The sequence below is a fragment of the Cyphomyrmex costatus genome, unplaced genomic scaffold (assembly GCF_001594065.2).
Source record: "Cyphomyrmex costatus isolate MS0001 unplaced genomic scaffold, Ccosl1.0 scaffold192, whole genome shotgun sequence".
Taxonomy (NCBI): domain Eukaryota; kingdom Metazoa; phylum Arthropoda; class Insecta; order Hymenoptera; family Formicidae; genus Cyphomyrmex; species Cyphomyrmex costatus.
The window spans coordinates 1,398,277-1,419,718 of NW_017275954.1; the positions used below are offsets into that span (position 1 = coordinate 1,398,277).

At 36.1% G+C, this 21,442-nt stretch overlaps 1 protein-coding gene across 1 annotated transcript; it reads left to right on the forward strand.

Annotated features, from left to right (window-relative positions):
* The first annotated feature begins 775 nt into the window (after nt 1-775).
* On the forward strand, nt 776-21,419 carry LOC108772542 (retinal guanylyl cyclase 2). Its single transcript, XM_018538087.1, has 21 exons — nt 776-1,046; nt 2,350-2,513; nt 4,109-4,235; nt 5,369-5,521; nt 8,096-8,471; nt 9,865-10,163; nt 10,621-10,723; nt 11,229-11,331; nt 12,440-12,628; nt 13,411-13,491; nt 13,577-13,753; nt 14,102-14,261; nt 14,763-14,912; nt 15,849-16,020; nt 16,409-16,549; nt 16,774-16,966; nt 17,268-17,439; nt 17,885-18,155; nt 19,261-19,272; nt 20,200-20,780; nt 21,169-21,419. Exons 1-21 carry the CDS (start codon nt 776-778, stop codon nt 21,417-21,419), a joined length of 4,146 nt encoding a protein of 1,381 aa, XP_018393589.1.
* Nucleotides 21,420-21,442: the final 23 nt, after the last annotated feature.

The window sequence follows — 21,442 nt, forward strand, 5'->3', positions numbered from 1 at the left end:
ACGTCAGTATTCATCTCATCACCAAACTCTGACTTTCAAAGCAATAGGAGAGAGCAGACTCAATCGCGACGTCAATCGCGACTTGTTAGAAAAATCTCACCTCGTTGCTGGATTCATTTGCTGCATCTCAAAGAGCTAATTATGCCGTAGCTCCTTGTTCTTGCAGCATTGAAGAGAAGGAAAACACGATCACGTATTCCTTGGTAAACAAAGACCTGTCCCAATTTCATTGAGACTCACACGATATCTGCCTTGAAATCATTTCACGCAATTTCTCACATACGATGGTTTGCTTCGTAAAGTATGTCTCTAAGGTCAAATATTTTCAGAAAATGAAATAACAAGGTATTATTGATTAGTTACCATAAATTTAATATCTGAATCGAACATGAACCATTAATTATTACATTATAATATATTTATCTATTACAAAAAGCATATGAAAAAGAAGATTATTAACAACAAATTTCAGTATGTAAGGTGTTTTACAATGTGATCTGAATAAATGCATTGTGGATTTAAGAACTAATGGTATTTTAAAAATGTAGATTTTATGCGTATTATGCATTGAACTTAACGCCATTACGAAGCAACTTTAAAGGACACTCTGAGTCCCGAATGCAAAAGAGTTAGACTTGTTATGTACGTCTAAATAGGTCAGCGAGCCACGTTTACGTATTCCGCAGGCGAGGGTGAATCGGCAGAACAGGGTGTTCTCTCGTCATTCCCCGCCTTGGTAGCAGTGACATCGTGGTCGGCAGGGGTCCACGGGCCCATGGCCGGGAATTGTTTTCGCTGGCTCTGGTGGTGGCTCCCGATCGCGGTCCTATCCGGGTGCTTCGTCCCACCGGCAGTCGAAGCAGGTATTTCGTGCACGTCCACCTATCCCGCGGAGACATCGCGTGACAAACGGTACGACACGGACGTAATAATCTTTCTGGGCGAGAGATGCGATGGGGAGATCAACATCACCGAGATACAGGATCACTTGGAGCACGCGCCCGATCTAACCAGCGAGCTCTCGATCAGCGTGTTACCGAGATCCCGTGAGTATACTGTACTTACGTTCGACTTTATCCGACGATACTATTTATTCAATAACGATGGGAAAAGAGCCGCGTAAGTATTGCAAATTTTATACGCGGTACCTATTTAGCTGGAAAGCAGTTTGGATATTTTATGTAATTACAGTGAGAAACGTGCTACTATATAGAACATGGTCCGAACGTGTAAAGAATATTGAAAATTTTATACCAATAGTCGCGATGACATTTAACGACGCGATAATTAATTATACAGAAGGATTCATATACAGTGAAATCTAAGGCATATATCGCACATGCAGCACATAAGATCGTAATCTTGAATAGATTAATTAATTCAAGGGTTATTTCTCTCACCCGAATAATTAATTACACTCGCTTATATGTTTACTGCATGCCAGAGTCGCAACATTAAATTAAACGTTCACGCCTTCCTCACCGAGAGTAATGGTATTACGCATATATTCACATAATATATAGAGCGTAATATAATCATTCGCATGGTTCTGTTAGGTGTTATCAAGCCGACCCTAAAATTTACGCACGCATGAGTCACACGATATCCAATAATCCAATTACGCATTCAAATTGAAACTCGGTTACAGTTATGCGTACCTATATATTTGGTAATAAGTGTCGGGTTGGTGAAACGCAAAGCGCCCAACTTTCGAGCGACGTTTGTCCATGTGAATAATATACATCTCGCGAAACGTAGCGAAATTGGAGTATCGTCGACGGCGCGACTATAACGCGATTTGTGTGGCATGAAGTCGCGCTCGAGAACGGCTCGCAGGCGATTCCCAGGCGTTGCTAACCCGATCTTCCTGCGAGAGATTCGCATTCAGAAAGCACCGCTAATAGCATCTCCATCGTATTGTTTGCACCGTTGTATCTTACACAATCGCCAACGGCCGCATAGACACGCGTACGTATCTCGTGCAGAGAGATACATACTCTCGCGTCTAAACAGAATCGTGTTTCAATGCGACGAGCCAAACATCGAGTTCGATGTTGCGTTGAGTACCGACTGTAACGAGGAAATACGAGAGCAGTAGTTGTCTCGTTATTATCCCAGATGAAAGAGGATAGCGAGCTTATCGGAATCGATAGCTGACCCACGAACCTATTGAAAATTGCACCATTAAATCAATGTACGTCACACCCTCTTTCGTTCTGTAATGCGTCTCTCTTACGAGTCACCGATAACAAGTTCTTGCGGTAGAAGATCGCCTCTAGCTCAATCTCGAATTCTTCGATCGTCACCCGCGCCACCAAGAATTAAATGGCATGATTAATTAACTTTTAGTGACGTGTGAGACGGAAACTGGAGGTCTTGGCGCGCTGATGCACGCTTTTGGCGAGAGCAACGCGAAGGCGGTGATAGCCGCGCTCGACAGCTCGATCTGCGAGGTCGCCGCCAAACTCGCGCATCTTGGGAATAAACTGCTGCTAACTTGGACTTGTCCGCTGGTGAGTGTTATCGCGTTTATTTACTTGCAGACGGTCTTCGTAGCTTATACAGTTATCGGAGTCGTTCAACGGCAATTAAGATATTTTCTATTTTCAGGAATGACTAATCTTTCAAAAATATTTAATATAGGACAAACCTGATATATATTACAATTCTTGATCTTGATCCAAGACTTCAAAGATATATTACATTTTTTCTGGAAAAGCAACTGCAGAGAGAAAAAGGATATAATTTTTAATCGCGTCAGAATAATTATAAACCGTCCTCGTGTATAGTTGACTGTTAATGACTTGTATCACTGATTTGTGCAAAAAAAATGTTTTATAGGTACTTTAATATTCCATTATTTTATACAACCCAGTAAGACTATTTTCAAAATTTAAATACAATAGTTTATTTAATTTTCATATCTGAATAATATTTATGATCCGTATTTTGTTTTGTATTTAGATTAAATCAATGCAAATAATTTCATACATATATAGATTGCAACATATGACAGAATGTCACTTTCACCGCGAATGTTATTACTATTTAAAAAATTAAATCGCGCTCTATGGAATAATAAAAGTATAAAATAATAAACATTATGTTACAAAGCGATAGACAAAAGAAAATATCAAATATCTACAAATATTTGCGATGTTTATTGCGGGGCACGTTTGTAGCAAACTATAAAATATAACGCGACGTTATTTAGCTTGTTGTATTTTTCTCGACGAGCAAAAGTTAAAATAATGAAAATGTGTGTGCTCGTAAATAATTACGTACAACGTAATATCCGGACTAAAATTGGAAAGGCCGTAAATTTTGTCTTGGTCTCTGCGCAATTGATTCTGCTGGAAGAGCCAATTTTAATACCGACTTGCTAGCTTCATTTGAATTGGACCTGATAAATAGTTATTTCCCGTTATTTAGTTTTCTAATTGGCGCACGTTCAATTATGGACACTTCCGATGCAAGCGACAAACTTGCAGTGTATCTCCATCGGATGTCTCGACGAGGTACAATAATAGAGCTTCGTCAAATTTCTCCCCATTCACTGTGAACTATATCCATTGATAAAATACATTTGCTTGAGCGAAACAAATTGTCGACTCACGAAAAACTTTCTTTATCTGCTCTTAGATATTTCATACGTTCCCCAAGGCGACAGTTATGTCAACGTTTCAGCGAATATACTTTCGGATATTTCTCGACTCGTCTGAAAAGACAATTGAACTTCGCAATACCGTTATATTTATTTAACCTTTATTTATCCTTTTCTAAAACCGAAAAAAAAAAAGCAAAATAAAAATTGTTTTAAAATGTTATTATTGCAGAGTGTGTATCTGTAAGGAATATTTTGGATTTTATTTTACTATGAGAAACACAAACAAATATACACGTATGTGTTATTGCTTTTGAAGAGATATATACGTAAAAATAAATATTCTGAAAATTTTTACAGATATTTCTCTATAAAACAATTTTGTTCGTAGGATGATATTGATTTCAAATATAATAGATACGCTGTAGACAGAAAACGAAACGTCTCAGTATCGTCTCGTTATAATTTGAGATTGCGAATATTTATCGATAATTTATGTTCCAGAGAGATTTAAAGGAGAAGGATCTATCTTCGATCATTAGGCTTTCTCCGTCATTACCGTCAATGGCAAATGCCGTAGCGGAAATATTTCTGCATTTGCAGTGGAAGACCGCGGCTGTTATCAGCATAGGTAAGTCCTCGAATAACACATATATATAATTACTCTAAATAAACTTTATCAAACAAATAACATTAGTAATAAAAAATATTATTTCAATTTTTGTTTTACTATAATTTTTTATCATTTATTCAACACAAATTTTTTTTATACCACTCCATTTGATTTAAATTATTTCAAAACTAAAGTACAATATTATAAAATAAAAGAATAATAAAAAGTAACTTTTTAAGGTGTAAATATAAGAAAAATATATGTACTATTTATAATAATTTAACTAAATTAAACTATTTTATTCTCAACTTTTTGGAGTGCCATATTTCCCTGATCTACATAATCCCGAGGTTTCTTTTACTTTACTATGCTAGAACTTTTTTTCATTAATGAAGATACATTTATTCGTTACTGTTATATTCTTTGATGTTTGGCATATCGATCAAAATTAAATTTATTACGAGACATATTTATTTTTATGTGATATTTTTCATCTAGATATGTAATATATGAAAATAATATAGAGTGACATCAAAGGGTTTAGAATAAATATAATTTGTGAAAATGGCTTTTTTAATATAGAGATTGCATGTGATAAGTTATGTATTTGTTTAAAGCTCTTGTCAATGCAATCACATCAATCATCTTAACTTGTTCAAAACATGACGACAGTCCCTCTTTTTGCTTTTCTCTCATAAAACAATTCTATGAAATTTAACTTAAATATATCCAGCGTTTCCAACAAAAGTGTATTTCGTAATAGTTAATTAAAATTTACAGACCTTATTAATTCACGACTTAGCCCGAGAATTACGTAACATATTTTGCAAGCCGTCCTCGTCAAACGATGCGAGAGAATAAATGTGCGACGCAAAAAAGCTCATTTATTCCAACGTGCGCTGCATGAAAAAAATTACATACGGCTCTTCAACCCTGACGTCACAGTCCGATCTGACTTAGTCGAGGTACGGATTAAATTGCAAATACGAGCGATGTGAAAGGATCCGGGACGATAACGACGATAACACCCAGTGACTAACCGAATCACGCCGACTGCCTGACTGTCCATTAAAACGCGATTGCTGCACGATGCGATGCGCCCGTTGAATTTTAATGTACGTAGACACAGAGAGATACGATTAATACCACAGATCGCGAACCGTGGTCCAGCCTGGATCATGCCATGATCAATGCGTTCCGACGGATCGGCGTCGTTCTGCGGTACCATCTGATTCTACCCCATCGCGCCACCCTCGAGCAGATCCGCAGGATTCTAAGATCCGTGCACAGTGTCTCCCGTCGTGGTAAGTAACGCACCCTTAATCCCATTATACGGAAACTCGCTGGCATTACTCGGCACTTACAGCTCCGACTCTGAGGATTCTCTCTCTCTCTCTCTCTCTTTCTCCGTTGAAGTAACTACCGAAACTATCGGATTGAGGATTAAATGGCGCGAGTTGACGCACCTTCTGAATGGCGAACGACACAACGTGTACACGCGTCCTTCTCACCCTTTCCTTATGTTTCCTCTGAGAGCCTTTCGTGATCGAGAACGTTTATGCAGCTTGGTTCACGACTCGTACGACGCAATTTGATGGCGGTGCCATTAGCTCCGAATTATTTCAGATAGTGTTCGCGATTTAATTCTTTAATTACGTTTCTTTGTCGCTAAATAATGTACATTTGCACATGGTGCCTCGAAATCTGCAACTTTTACTCGATTTAATCTAATTTAAAGCTGATTTATATTCTTCGCTAATACGTCGTAGAGATGCCAAAGGTCTTTTAACGTAGAGCTGCAACCTTTTGGCTTTTGCAAGAAAATGACAACATTTTATCATTTCCCGAGAAGTAAGTAACATCGAAAAACAGAGAATTCATTAAAATTCGTTAAAATAAACATACAGATTTATTGCATCTCTGCAAAGTAAATTAGTTTGAAAAAAATATCATTCACAAAATCAACTAAAGTAAAAATAAGACAAACACAGCGTGGCAATATAGACAGGTGCGAGTTATTGCTGTTATATACCCTTTGAGAATTGGATCTCTGGAAGTGTAAATCTATTTCTGAATCTCTTTACAAATCTTTTATTCTGCAGTTTTCATGGGGATGAAGACAGCTCAGTAAGCGAAATTCTCAGAGTAAAAATAACAGAAAACAAAATTGTTCTCTCATGTACGCGGTATGTGTTTATAGAGGGTCGTGAAGTTAACAACGTCTTTCTAAATGTTTCCTCTGTACATAAAAGACGTAGCGGAGACTTATACTCGGCTACTGAGCCAAGCTTAACGGCGATAAAATCCACCTGCAACCAATCTACCAAGTCCTCCCAACTGCAATATGTATGAAAAAAGGAGAACGTTTGTGTACCGTTATTACGTAAAATAAAATTTTGTCGCAGGTTATTGTATTTTTTACATTACATGAGTGTTGCGTAATCGCGCGTTTCAACATCACCGCAACTCATAATTAGTTAACGACAATTTACGACGCCTAGTAATAATGTACTTGCGGATGCAAATGAATCAAGTAATGGCACGACGTGACTTATTCAAGAGCAAGCCCAAGCGAAACACATCTCTATATGTATATGAGATATGATGTAGTTAAAGCTTGTTTTAATTAATTTCAGGTTCATGAATGAACGGCTCGCTTTGCGTTTCGCTAAAATAAACACGATCTATCGCGAGTTTGGGGAAGGTATAATTATTATTACGTCGTCAACGTAAATGTAAAGGGCACGAAATCGCGGAATGGCTTTTCCTAGAAGAGGATCTTGCCCGTTCAATTATTGCGCCAAGAATTTGTTTTGTCATTACAATATACATCAGAGTTACGAGTATATTCCACGAAAAGCAATGTTTCTTTGCTTTTTCTTCCTGCAGCTAATTAATATTAATTAATTTTATATAGTGCTTCATCTTCAAAAATTCTTATAATATTTTAATTAAAATCTTCAGTTTTAACACATTTCTGAAAGGGTTATAAAAATATATAGCTATAAATTTAATCTCCATTCGATTGGTCATTTCTTATTCGTCAGCTAGCTTTAATATATTATTTTCTATTTTTTACCCTTCTCTTCACTATGCCCTTTTCCTCTGTTTGCTCCTTTATTTTTCTCGTCTGTACATACGTATTCACAGTAAAAAGTACGTTGCATGTAAAGGCAAATATATAATTTTACGTAAAACAGTAACAAAAAATGAATTTTACTGTTTCCTCGTTTCTCGTATTGATAAAACGTATTTTGATTTTTAAAATATTCTTTTTATAAGAAACTAATAACTTGTCGGAAATGTTTGGAATTTTTATTGAATATTTATCCAATTAGATGAATAAATACTAAACGGTTTAGTGATCATGTCTAAAGTATATGTACAGCAGTTAATACTGAATCTAATCCCTTAATGCCATGACTAAGCACATAGAACTTACTAATAAATTAAGGATGATTTATTAACAAGACTAAAATGCTATAGATCTTGAATACAATTTCCCAAATAATCAATTCCAACAATAAAAATCTTCTAATTGACCCTCAAATTTCAAACGAATCCACAAGAAATCCTATATTTGGAGGCGAATGAGAGTGCCGCGTTGTACGAAAGTCTTAACTCTTATAAAAGGATTAGAAATAGATATATTTTTCATCTTTTTCTTTTTATCAACGATTAAACCTTAATTAACTAAATCTAATAAATAATCGTAAATATAATAATACCAAATAACAAACAATTCCATGAGTGGAAATTGCCTGTCCAGGCTCTCTTTTGACTGAATTTTTTATTTGTTCCGCGAATATTTTTCATATTCCTCTTTACATACGTCATGCATGTCCAGGCACGCAACTTGATCCCTCTTTTTGTGCCAGCTATGGTGCTCTGTCTACCGCTGCTCGACGAGATGACGAGCCGCGTTCTGATCGAATTGAACGTCGCGTGGCAAACGCACATCCAGAATTCCGCCATCCTGATGATCCACACAGAGGATATCGACCTCTTTCTACCGAAAGACGTCTCGCCGCCCACGTCGCACCCCATCGATCCATCAACCTCGGTCCACTCAGCGATTACTCAGTCTTCCAATTTTTCTACCTCGAATGTAACTCACGCTGGCCCATATGCGACCCCGGAAAGAGGTGAGAGAATGCAGAGGGTGCAGCAGACCGCGCGGAGATTCGCCCCACCAAGAAATCTCAGCAGCACCACGATAGAAAATCTACTTGTGGTCGCGCCGCTTGATCAGAGGTAATCAATCATTAACGACGTTAACCGAGATACTTTATTGATGTGAGTAGTTGCGAGTTTAGAATATTCTGAACCCGAAGAATAGTGTAGCTCTTCTCTCTTTTTACACAGAACATAAAATTAGAAATTATCTTTAATATATTAACTGACACAAAGATATAGACTATTATATTATATATATATATATATATATATATATATATTATTTTAATCATAAATGTTATATAAATAATAAAATCAATTTTAATTTTCTTATTATTAATTAATTTTGAAATTAATGGAAAAGGTCTTATAATATTCATAACTTTCCTTCTTAAATTCAAATTTGTTTTCATTATATTATCCATCCTATAATAAACGGTATACCTTTCGTGATGAATAAAATTCTTTCTGCGTCATGAATATGTATTATACTTTTTTAGAAACCTCGTGAAACTGATCAACAAGTTAAGACTTAAGTCTTAATTATTATTAATAATCGCAATTAAGTCATTCACAAATGTCGTAGTAGAGCAAGAGCGTAGCAACGGATCATAAATAATTCTGCAGTCATGTTGGCAAATTAATTAACGTCCTCAAAATTATGTAATTAATCACTTGTTCTTCAGAACACTTGTAGCTTATTTTCTTCGTATACTTATACAAGAAGGGATATAAGTACTAATACTAGCGAAGATTTATAATGGCAAAAATTCCATTTAGTTGCCCAAGAAAACCTTTCCAAGATGAAGTTTTACAGACCCTCGGAATATACGCAAAAAATATTAGCACATCGTAATGCAAGCAACAGCTTTTACCTTTTTAGAGGCACTTATGTATATACTCATAATAATTAAAAATATGTATATAACTTCTAAAATATCATATCAAACGTTTTACTATGTTGTGATAAATTAATGTTAATATATATTCAAAAAATACGAATGCAAAATACGATAAAACGACTGTTGTGAAATATTTTTAGTATAAAATACTCGAACATTATTTGTTTTCTAGTTTGAAAATATTGACAATGTACTTAAAATGCATCATATTTTTACTAGTAATCAGAGCTGAATAAATTGTTTAACACAAATCTAATAGACAAAATTTGAGTGGAATATACATAGATTGTCTAGAAATCAGCTGGGAAATCTTAATTGAAAAGCCTCCCTTATTTGATCGAGGCACCAAGGCGATAATTACGAAATTCCTTCCGAACATAACGATCCTGAATTATAATACAAATCGTGTCTGTCGAATCATCGAGCCGAGTTAATTGTAGGCGTCGATCCGTGTAATTCGCTCCGTGATTAACTTATGGGAACAGCCTGTAGTATCCTTGATACGGCATAGCGTCGCGACATCGCGTCGCCTTCTCAGAAGAGACACTTTCTCTTGATTTCTTACGCAGGTACGACGTGAAGAAGATCTTTAATGGCACGCAAGATTACGCAACGCTGGCGTTGTTCGATCGACTGAACGAATCATTGACTGTGCTAATGCGCGATAACAGCAGTCTTGACAGCCATAACAATAAGATATACACTTATGCCCTGATGAATTGGCGTGACGCCGGCTGGGAGCCAATCCTTGCGGTAGTCGAACGGCATCAGCAGTTGCTAGTCCAGCAGCTGACGCCAAGCGCTGTGGCATTTCTGAACATCGAGGGTCCCGATCCGCCGTCTTGCGACGTCGATGGTGATTGCCCGAGTAAGTTCACAGGAAATCCAACAATAGACGCATTTGCATCTGTCTCTTTGCGTGACAATTTTATCGTTGAATTAATATGATATTGAAAGCAATAATATTCAAACAGTAACGGTGTAAACCAATCTCTCTGATGGATAATGCACAATTAATAATGCAACGTACATGTTGTGGAAGCGACATTAAAAGAAAGAGTTTATTTATTGAGTTTTTTTATCTATAATGCATGATGCTGGTGCGATCAGTATCTTTCTCGATCGTGCGCTTTGCGATACTATCGGGAAAAATACTGTCAAAAATAGGACGGGATAATTGCGGTATATAAGGGAAAAGCTAAGGAAGGGTCCTCTCTTTGTACCTTTCACCACTGATCGGGATCGATAGACACCGCTCCCTCGATTCCGAAAATATCGCCCGATAACCCCTAATGAGGTAATGCAGTGCATTAATTATTTAACAGATGGCTTGGCCGACATGTCTTTCCGTACCACACATATCGTAGCTATTATTCTGGGGTCGCTGCTGTTCACCTTTGTCGCCATCGCCGTCGCGATTATAATCCGGTGAGCGATCACTTTATCACGTTATACATCATATCATTTATAGGCCGCAGCCAAACCGTAGAAAATGCGTCAACGCGCCCATTGCCCCTAATCACCAGAAATACTTCTTCTTTATTTCTGATGCGTTTTAGAATTAATGATAGTTTTTCAAGGACACGTCCTGAGTTTTTATTAGCGTTTTTTCAATTTTTATATTGAAATAATTAGACGAGTTATGACAAATCTTTTCTCGTTCTCTAATAAATTTTATTTTCAATGTATTTTAATAAATGCAAGCAAAAGATTTATTAAATATATTAAATATAAAAGATGTATTAGATAAATACTAAATATATTAAGATGTATTTATCTGTATTATTTAATACACAGAAAGCATTCAATAGAAATATTCTTGAATTTTTCAACGATTTTCCAAGCGTTTGTATATACAAACATATTTCATAATATTCTTAGATTTTTGTAATTCTTAAGATTTAATACTGGATACTTAAAAAATTTATTGTAGGAAGCGACTGCTTAAGAAAAGAATGTCCAAAGGTCCGTACAAAATCATTCTAACGACGTCGGACTTCGTTTTTCCTCAAGTGCCTCCAGTAGATTCCAGAACGGTGAGTAGAATTTTATTCAGGACATGACAGGAGCTTTTAATCCTTTCCTTTCAACGTCGCCAAAAGGATTAAAGAATCCTCGCATAGAGTTACTGGAGTTATTAATGAAGTTCCTTGGTTGCTTCTTTTATCAATGTCTTTGATCGTTCCTATGTGAAATATTCCGCAAATGGCGTGAAAGATATTAATATCTGTTACTAAACTTATCGATAAGTTTACGTTGTTATAAAAATTCTGCGGTGTTTACGTTGCATTATACGCGTCTAAACAAAACCATAATCCTATAGTTCTATATAGTGAAAATAATTTTTCACTGTCGTTGGGATTGTGAAGTCGTGTTAGAGCACTGCGGACTAACTTTACTTTGCGGGAGAAATTCTTCTTAATATGACGCAACGGAACGTTCCGTACAAGAAGGCTTTCTACGGTCTTGATAGGATATATATTTTACGCGAGAAAATGGTAGCTATATGAACTCCTAAATTATTTGTCTCACGTAGTAGAAATAGCTGATAAAAGTGCTAAATGTCACACCGTGACTCCATTTCACACGACTTCATTGAACCGCTGAGCGAACTTTAAGCACCTATCTATACACTAGTACATTAAACGTTATGAATACTTGTCGTAATCCTTACTTTAAAAAATTATGCTTTTTTAAAATTTAGACTCTACTCAACGATTGCATGCTTGACATAAAAGAATGATGTAAATTTCATATTTATTTTGTAGAACATGATTTTTCCTCAAAGAAAAAAATTTTTTTAATTTATATTTACAAAGCTACAATTATTATAAAGAAGTATACGTGAAAGAGATATTTGTAACGAATAAAATAAAAACAATAAATGCTTTAGATTTAGACAATTTTCTGCATAACTTATTTAAGCGTCTAAAGTATTTATTATATTACTTTGATGTCTATCTAGCTTCGATTTTTCGTTTCCATACTCACAGCTTTTTTTGTATCGAGAACTAGATGAAATACGAAATTGAGATTTCGATAAACATTCTGTATAGCTCGAATCTATATTACCTTGCATCTTACGTTTAAGTAAATTCCACGATAAGACGCACTTTATCGCACACAGCTCGTGCGTGTTCTCAGGTAGACGAAGGCATCGAGGCGATGCTGTGCTGCTGGCTGCAGCAGCTGCAAGAATTTGGCGGGCCGGAAGTCGAGAAACCGGATCTGCTTCAACTCGGGAGCGTGAACTCGCTAAGGCCATACCTGCAGGCCAGCGGGGGAAACATACCGAGGCATACCTTCTTCAAGGATCCGCGTGCTAGATATAACGTGAGTATATGTACGTAACACGATGTGTCATTTAACAATCACGCCTGGATACACTTCGCGTCCACGTCTCGTCTACAATACTCGAACGCTACGTTTTCGATCCTCTTCACCTCGATCTCTTATCTTGGCTACAGATTTTAATCTCCGTTAAACGAGTTTTGTGTTGACCCAGCTAGAATCTACTTACTGATGTAATTTACAACGACATGCGGTGATAGACACGTGAAAATAGTTCACCAATATTTTCTAGTGTCCAATTTTATACCGTTCCCATGTGTGTATAAAAAGGGAATAGAGCGAGAATCAGTGCGGGAAAAAAGAAGACTTGGGACGTCCATATATCTGCTTTCAAGGCATTATCGGTATGCTGCATTGTATACCTTCGCCCTTGCAAACAATTTCACCCTTGATCACTTCCGAGAATTTTCTGCTTGACGTGATGCACGGTATTATCCGACAACGCTAAGAATATATTCCGAGACACATATTGATATTCATTTTTACGCGTCGTAGACGTCAGTCATACTGTGACGTTGATTAATGCCTTAAGTTTTGGAATACGATCAGGACGATAAGAACCTCTTGCACCTAATGAAGATTGATAAGACAGTATTAAAATACGTTGCAGAGCAGCTGCAAGTTAATCTTCAGTCTATTTCAATCGAATATAAAATTTTTCTCTGGGTGATATAAATCAATATGTAACAAGATTCGATGGATTTAACGTTATATATATATATTTATTAATGCTCAAGTTAATGATACGTTTTGATTTCTGATAGGGTGACTTGGTTCAATTGAAGGAGCTGCCCTTTCAAGGTACGTTCGAACTGAAGAGCAAGGCCATGGACGTGCTGGTCACGGTAAAGGCGCACATCCTTTTATTCATTCCTCTGAGTTAGATTCGATCAAGTTTCTCCCCACTTCCACGTTTCTACTTTTGAGCAGATCCACGGGCTGCGACACGAGAACCTCAATCCTCTGATTGGATGCCTTAACGAACCTACGAGACCTTGTCTAGTATCGGAGTACTGCTCAAGGGGCTCCCTGGAGGACGTACTCGTCCAGGATGAGATTAAACTCGACTGGTCCTTTAGATTATCCTTACTTACCGATCTTGTACGGGTAAGTACAATCTGGAATATGATACGTTAAATACATAAGTCGTCAAGAAAATTCCAAGAAACCAGAAAGATTAGAAAGAACCAAAAAAATTTGAAAGATATACATTTATACATATCTCGTTGCCGTTTTATTTTTAATTAATATAACAAGAATAAAAATTAAAATGGAACATTAAATGTTTAACATCCGTACAATTTGAAAAATATTAAAATTATTATATAGAATAATCAAAGATTTTAAATTTTTATTTTTATGGTAATCTTTGAATAATTTCAAGTTTCGAACTTGAAATTGATTCTGTGTCTAACTCCGAAACTATGATAATTTTGGATGGCTTGTTTGCTTCAGGGTATGAAATACCTTCACAGCACTCCAATACGCGTCCATGGCTATCTCACGTCGCGAAATTGCGTGATCGATGCGAGATGGGTCTTAAAAGTTACCGATTACGGTTTGCCTGCATTTTATGAAGCTCAGAATATAGTACCACCAGTAAAAACAGCTCGAGGTAAACTTGTTTTGCTTCGACTTCTGTTTTACCTCATTATACCTTCTTCAGTGTATATTTGATGTGACATTTTTTACGTAACATTTATAATAACAAAAGAAATTTTTAATTAAAACTTAGATAAGCAAAAAATATTTTAATATCTCTTACAGTTCCTCAAGAATATCAGATTACAATATTACATAAATTTATCCTTAGATTTACTTTTTGAATTGAATGAAGATTGCATTTCGCACTCATCAGGCGCTATTATCTAAGTGTTTGCGCGCTGTTTAGAATTTCGAGATACTATTTAAGATACTTAAGTTATAAAGTTTCACTAATTAAAAGTTAAACTGCATGCTTCGCACTAATGGAAGATATTCAAACCAAGAGTCACGGTTTCGCATTACTTTAGAAAATAGGATTACAGTAGAGGAATGAAAATAGAATTAGAATGAAAATAACATAAGCCGCTATTAATTTTGTTAATGATTATCGACTTACTGGATTGTCGGATAGATCTGTTATGGACCGCGCCGGAACTGCTTAGACATCCGAATTTACAGAAAAAGGGAACCCAGCCGGGAGACGTTTACAGTTTCGGAATTATCATGCAAGAAGTCGTTGTTCGCGGAGAACCATTTTGTATGCTCGCCCTATCTCCAGAAGGTAATGTAATGTAGAGAACACACATATCACGTATAGTTATTTTAAAAAGTTAATTTTTAGGAAAGGAAACTGAAAAGTATTGCCCAGAAAGCTTACAATTCATTATATTTACGTTCCTTTATCTTATAAAGGCATAATTAATGTAATCTCTAAAACTTAGAGTATCTCACTTTTAAAGATTGAAAATTCAGCCACCCTTTTTTAAACTGGTTTAATTTTTACTTTTTAGAGTGAAATTCTACTTCAAAGAATTTGAAGAATTCTACTTTAAAGAATTCAGAGAATTCTACTTCAAAGAATTCAGAGAGTAAATTTAACTTTATATATGCAATTATAAAAGTATATCGATAAAAATAAAATTTTGTTCTTTGTGTTGTGAGCATTTATTATACTTAAAGGAAGCACAAATTTTTGAAGATACATGAAAATCCATTTTTCCTATTATTTCATACCCAAAATAATGAAATAAACCAAGAAAAATGTGCTTATATCTTTCTATCATTTATTTTTAATCGTAATAAATTATTGATTTCGAAAGGTGAGGATGAATGCAAATTATACTTAATACGATAATCACTGCGCAAACGTCTCATATTACACACACATTTATGCAAATTATATTTATCGAAAAAATAGAATAGTAATAAATGAATGAGAAATGAGTTAAGAATAAGTCAATTCATCGCACGTATCGTTTTCCGATAAAATGATTAACGGCAAATACATAATTAGAATTCAGATTTTGCAATTTATTATAAATTAAATCTGTACCCGTTAATTTATCGATATTGATTTTAAAGAATTATTTTACAAACGTGGAACTCTCTCTACGAAATCTTGCAACCGTGCAATTGATTGTCAGCGATTTGAAATTCGAACGCTTTACAATTATTACGTTCGAGAACCGAAACGTTAGGCATTTCGCCTGTCTCGCAGATATAATCGAGAAAGTAATGAAACCACCACCCCTGATAAGACCGTCAGTCAGTAAGGGCGCTGCACCACCGGAAGCCATTAACATTATGCGACAGTGCTGGGCGGAAACTGCTGAAATGAGACCCGATTTTGATGATGTACACGATCTCTTCAAGAAGCTAAATCATGGGAGGTAAAATCGGTCCGACTATACCATCTTGAGACATTATGCTCTTGTGCTCTTAGAACGGAAATATTGAATGTAACTTTGGCCGGAAGTCAAGGTCTGCACTGTCAAAATCCGTTTTTCGCAGATTTAATCATGATTCAATAATACTGAATATAATTTTATTTTCGATTATAAAGACTTCAATTTTAACAAGCATTATAGTTACAGAGCTTTACTTGCGTCAATAAATTTTAGCAATTAAATAATTGATTTATTTAAATATTTAGAAAAACGGTCTTTATCAATTTCAAAGAAACGTCTACTTTTTAGCTTTTAATTTTATGTAACTTAAGTACATTTTGACAGTAATTGAAAAGACGCTGCTGTGTCAGACATCGCGTTTTATTTTCAGAAAGGTAAACTTCGTGGATACGATGTTCCAAATGCTCGAGAAATACTCGAACAATCTGGAAGAACTTATTCGTGAGCGTACGGAACAGCTTGACATGGAGAAGAAAAAGACCGAGCAATTATTGAATAGAATGTTACCTAGGTAAACAACGGAAACATTTAAAATTTTGTCATTTCATGAGAATAATGTTGTCAGAATTGGTTGGATACAGTTATTGTTGATAATAAATTTTAATCATTCATTTCTCAATTGCTTAAGAATTAGAACTGAAAATTGACGATTTGTTCAAAAATTTTTTTAATTGACAAATTGATCTAGTTTTCGTGTTTTTGGGAAAATTAGCGTATTTGGCTCAATATTTCTAGTTCGGTCGCCGAAAAACTGAAGCTTGGCATGCCCGTTGATCCTGAAGAGTTTCGCGAAGTCACCATTTATTTCTCGGACATCGTTGGCTTCACGACGATATCCGCGCGCTCGACACCTTTTCAAGTGGTCGATCTTCTCAATGATCTGTATACTTGCTTCGACGATACGATTAATGCATACACGGTTTACAAGGTAATCTCAATGAATGAACTACGTAGCTATATCATTTTTCGACAAGTTTATTTATAAATAATTTTTTTAATATAATAAAGATAAAATAATGTAATTGTATATGCAAGAGAATGCATTGCACAATATAAAATAATAAAATATTAAGCATTATTATTTTATGAAGAATAAATATGTTTTGAATAAAAATCGTACTTGGATGTTGCTTCTTTAAAAATGCTTTAAATTTTTTAAAGTTAAAAAAATTGTTTTATGTCAGAAGCTTGTCGGATATGTTTCGATATTAACAGAATAATTCGATTAGGTGGAAACTATCGGAGATGCCTACATGGTTGTAGGCGGTTGTCCAGTAAGAATACCCGATCATGCAACTCAAGTAGCAACTATGGCGCTTGACCTGTTACATCAAAGTGGAAAGTTCAAGTTGAAACATCTTCCGGACACTCCGCTTAGATTACGCATTGGCCTTCATACGGGTTAGATAATTAAATAATTTCTATACTTAATTCACAATCATTTCGTAATCATTTTATAATCGTTAAAATAGAATAATCGGAAGATCTATATTTTAGACTTTTATATTTTCAATTCTTTTTTGAATATCAAAAAGTTGATACAATTTATCATGATCAACGTTTAAAAGCTTATTATTTTAATTGATTAATAAATATTTAATAAATTCTCTCTTAATTAAATTTGAAAACTTTAATGAAAATAAATTTCATATAAACGGTCGATTGTATTTTCTTGCTTGTAGATTTATATCGTTTCTAGACATTACGCTGATTAAATTAGTGCTGAAATAGCAAATCTGAATGATATGCGTTTTTTTTTTAATCAGCGTTTCTTTTATTGCGAAAACGTTTTCATGTTCTCCGGTTGAAATATTAAGGAAAGGAATTCACTTTTCCTTCTCGTCAGGCCCGTGCTGTGCCGGCGTAGTAGGTTTAACAATGCCGCGTTATTGCTTGTTCGGTGACACTGTGAATACCGCTTCGAGGATGGAATCGACTGGGGCGCCGTGGCGTATCCATCTGAGCCAGGCGACAAGGGATCGATTGACACAGGTTGGTGGATACCACATTGAATACCGAGGGCCCACTGATGTCAAGGGTAAAGGCAAGATGCCGACCTACTGGCTTCTCGGCAAGCAGGGTTTCGACAAGGAGCTCCCCAAGCCGCCACCCCTTAGGTAAGCCATTCCACCGGAAACATTTTCTGAATTCCCATCCCATCGACATGTCCTACCCCATTGCACGTCTCTAGGTCCTGCAAGTTCTGGTCGTCATCTGAAAGTACTCGGACGTGATTTAACGTTTCACGTGCATCCGACAGGCTTTATTAAGTTCAATTTATTGCGACAAATCTTTTTCTTTTTATATTCGACGTGAATGTTATCTCTTTCTTTTTATCGCGCTTGGAACGTGACGAGGGTAGTTCCAAATAAATTCCCGAGTACCTGTAGCTTACGAAGTATATAGCACAAGTTATCGTGAAGAAAAGGGTCGAATTTAATCAACAAAGTTAGCGCATATTCCTTTGATTAAGTGTCAGAGAATGCCGAGAAACACGCTCCAGAGTTTTTAATTATGTAACAATGAGTTGCAGACGGCCCCGTACTTTGTGTGCGTTATCAACAACAGCGCGACTTTTACCTCATATTTTACTACTTATAATTGTTCGACGTACTCACGAAAGTGATACAACAACAAAGTTTTCTCTCTCGTACATTAACTATTCTTTTACAACACCCGAGGGCGAAAAGTGACCTACTCGGTAACGTGCATATAAGCAAGGTAGAGAAAAACCTGGTATTCTTAAAATTAACGTTTATATTATGCAGGGTGTTTCCGATTTGATGTGTAACCTTTCAGCGAATCTAAGAAAAATAGCTATCTCATAAAATTCAAGGAAATCAATGTTATGTTATTCATAGTGATGTAAAGCGAAAAAAAAAATTTATTCTTGTTATAGTTCACATACAAGTGAGAAAAAAAGATGTTTTATCTGTAATTAATTTCGAATGGACGCAAAAATTTAAAATATAATTGAAATGCATATTTATATAGCAAAATACTATTTAAAATATATCATAAATTAAATTAATTGAATTTTGTTATCAATTATTTAATAATGCGATAATAATTTGAATACGTGGCATAAGCAAATTTGATAAAAAGACGTTCAGTTTATCTCCATTTCCACTCCTTGTACATTTTTAATACAATTTTTTTTTGCATCATTTCATTTCCAGATATTTATGCTTGTATCTCTTGTTATTCTGCTGCCACACTTAGGGAGAGCCATGGGTGAGTAGGCTTTCAAATAAATTATTCAACATTCAGATCCATCATATTATTGCTTCATATTAGATAAATCTTTTTTTTTATGATAGACAGTAATGTAGCAAAAACTTTAATATTAATTTCAGTCATCTACCTAACATCTTTCACCATAATTATTTATTAAATTTTTTGTCACCTTAAGAAATCAGAAAATTTAAAAAAAATTCAACACGAACCTTCATGATTCAGTTAACAAGCAACGTAAACTAAAATGAGAATGTAAAAATGCAGCGCATGAATAAACATACACCAGAGAGCCCATCAGCATCAAAACGACGTTTACGTCAAAACGTCAATTACTGTAAAAGTTGCTTCTCAGGCCCTTACCCAAAGTTTAATCCTTCGTCGCCTAAAGTTAAGTCTATCTTTCTCGTGATGTAATCATATCATTCCTCGGATGTAGCTGTAATCACTTTTATAACTTTCCCATTTCTGTCAGCTCTCCACGAGCGATAGCGGCACTAAAACGGCACCACGTTCATGAATAAACACCCATACGAAACATCTGGGTCCACCAGCGTCAAAATGCCGTTTGCATCGAAATGTCAATTTTCGCGAAAAATTCTCAGCATCCTGCACATTCCAGTATGCGAATCGTTCGGCGGAAAATAGCGGTATACAGAAGTAACATAAACTTTTGATGTATACCAATTTTCATGCACTAGCACTTCGGGATGACACAAAATTTGAGTTCTTCTCCCTTTATACAGAACCTTAAAAACTATAATAAAAGTTATATTTTAAATTTATTAAATTTTTGCAAACGCATCTTCTTTCTAGTTTTCTTATTCTTCGTTCTTCAAAATGTAAGAAATGACTCACACTACTACAGTCATCTATTCCGCCCAGCGGTTCATACGTTTCCCTTTGAATTTCCTAAATTTTCTGAAGGCTCGACGAAAATCTCATGCTGGACAGCCTCCAGAACGGAGTCGGTACCTTGGCGTGCCCCCAGCTACCGGTAATCCCGTCGCAGGACGAGACGCACGAAGAACTGCCGAGTCCCGAAATTAAACCCGACCGTCAGGAGTCCGTCAGCAGCGAAGTCACTACTGGCAGTAGTCGAGCCGCGTCTTTCGAGGAGGCTGCCAGCACTAGGAAGGTCGCCGTGTCCGTACACAACGAACGCACCTTACTGCCGAGCTATTCTTTGAAGTCCACCAACGACTTCATCGAGGTATTACAGGGCAAGCAGGACACAGCGACGAAGACGAGCGAGGCGGTTCACAGCGGCATGACCAAGAGCACGTCCAGCGACAACCAAGTTTCGCTCGGCATGTCGGCGTCTGGTGCTGATCCGCCCGCGGCACTCCTCGGCGCGTCTACCAGTTCGCTTACGTCGATCGCCAGCTCGACGGCGTATCGACAGCCGCTGGCGAGGCATCGCCGCTTCGCTCCTGGATGCATCGATGAGAACGATCTCAGTACACCGTACAATCATTACAGATGTCTGTCGCCCAACGAGTATCACGGTACGTGTTAGGAAATTTGAGGATCTTTCATCATATCTTTATTTCACCTCGAAGAATAATTATTCCTTTAAAATCAAATTTGAAACTCAATACTTGATTAATAAATGTTGCTTTCTAAATTTGAAAATTTTTTATTGTAAGATGAAAATCTCATAACCTATGAAGAAAAGGTGTATTTCAAGATATCTGGCCTCAATTTTAGTGATTGAATTTTTATATGCAAATGAGATAATTTTATAAATGTATATGTATGTATATACATATAGAATTTATTCGTATATACATATTGAATTATTCAAATATTTCAAATGTTATAAAAATATATAAGATTTGCAATTGACGTTAATCTTGTGTTTTTAATGGATCATATTATTTTCTCTGATTTCAGTGAAGGGCCCTGGATGCCGAATGCTCAAGAGGCAATTTAGCCTGGATCGTCCGGACGAACCAGTGTCCATAATTCCGGAGCAGCTTCCGCCGAGGTCAACTCCTCGTCTCTACAAGCAAAATAGCGCGGGCGCAGCCAACGACTTGGAGAGAATCGAGGAAGTGCCACCAGCAACTCCTAAGCCCCTCCTTCAAAATTATCGTCATGCTGCTTCCGTATCCCTTTCCGTCGAGTCCCTATCATTACGTTAAAATCCCTTGAGAAAAGTTTTACG

Coding starts and splice junctions, on each gene's coding strand:
- LOC108772542 (XM_018538087.1), top strand. CDS start 776: ATGGCCGGGAATTGTTTTCGCTGGCTCTGGTGGTGGCTCCCGATCGCG. Junction 8,472..9,864: donor GTCGCGCCGCTTGATCAGAG/GTAATCAATCAT, acceptor TTTCTTACGCAG/GTACGACGTGAAGAAGATCT. Junction 14,913..15,848: donor GCTCGCCCTATCTCCAGAAG/GTAATGTAATGT, acceptor CCTGTCTCGCAG/ATATAATCGAGAAAGTAATG.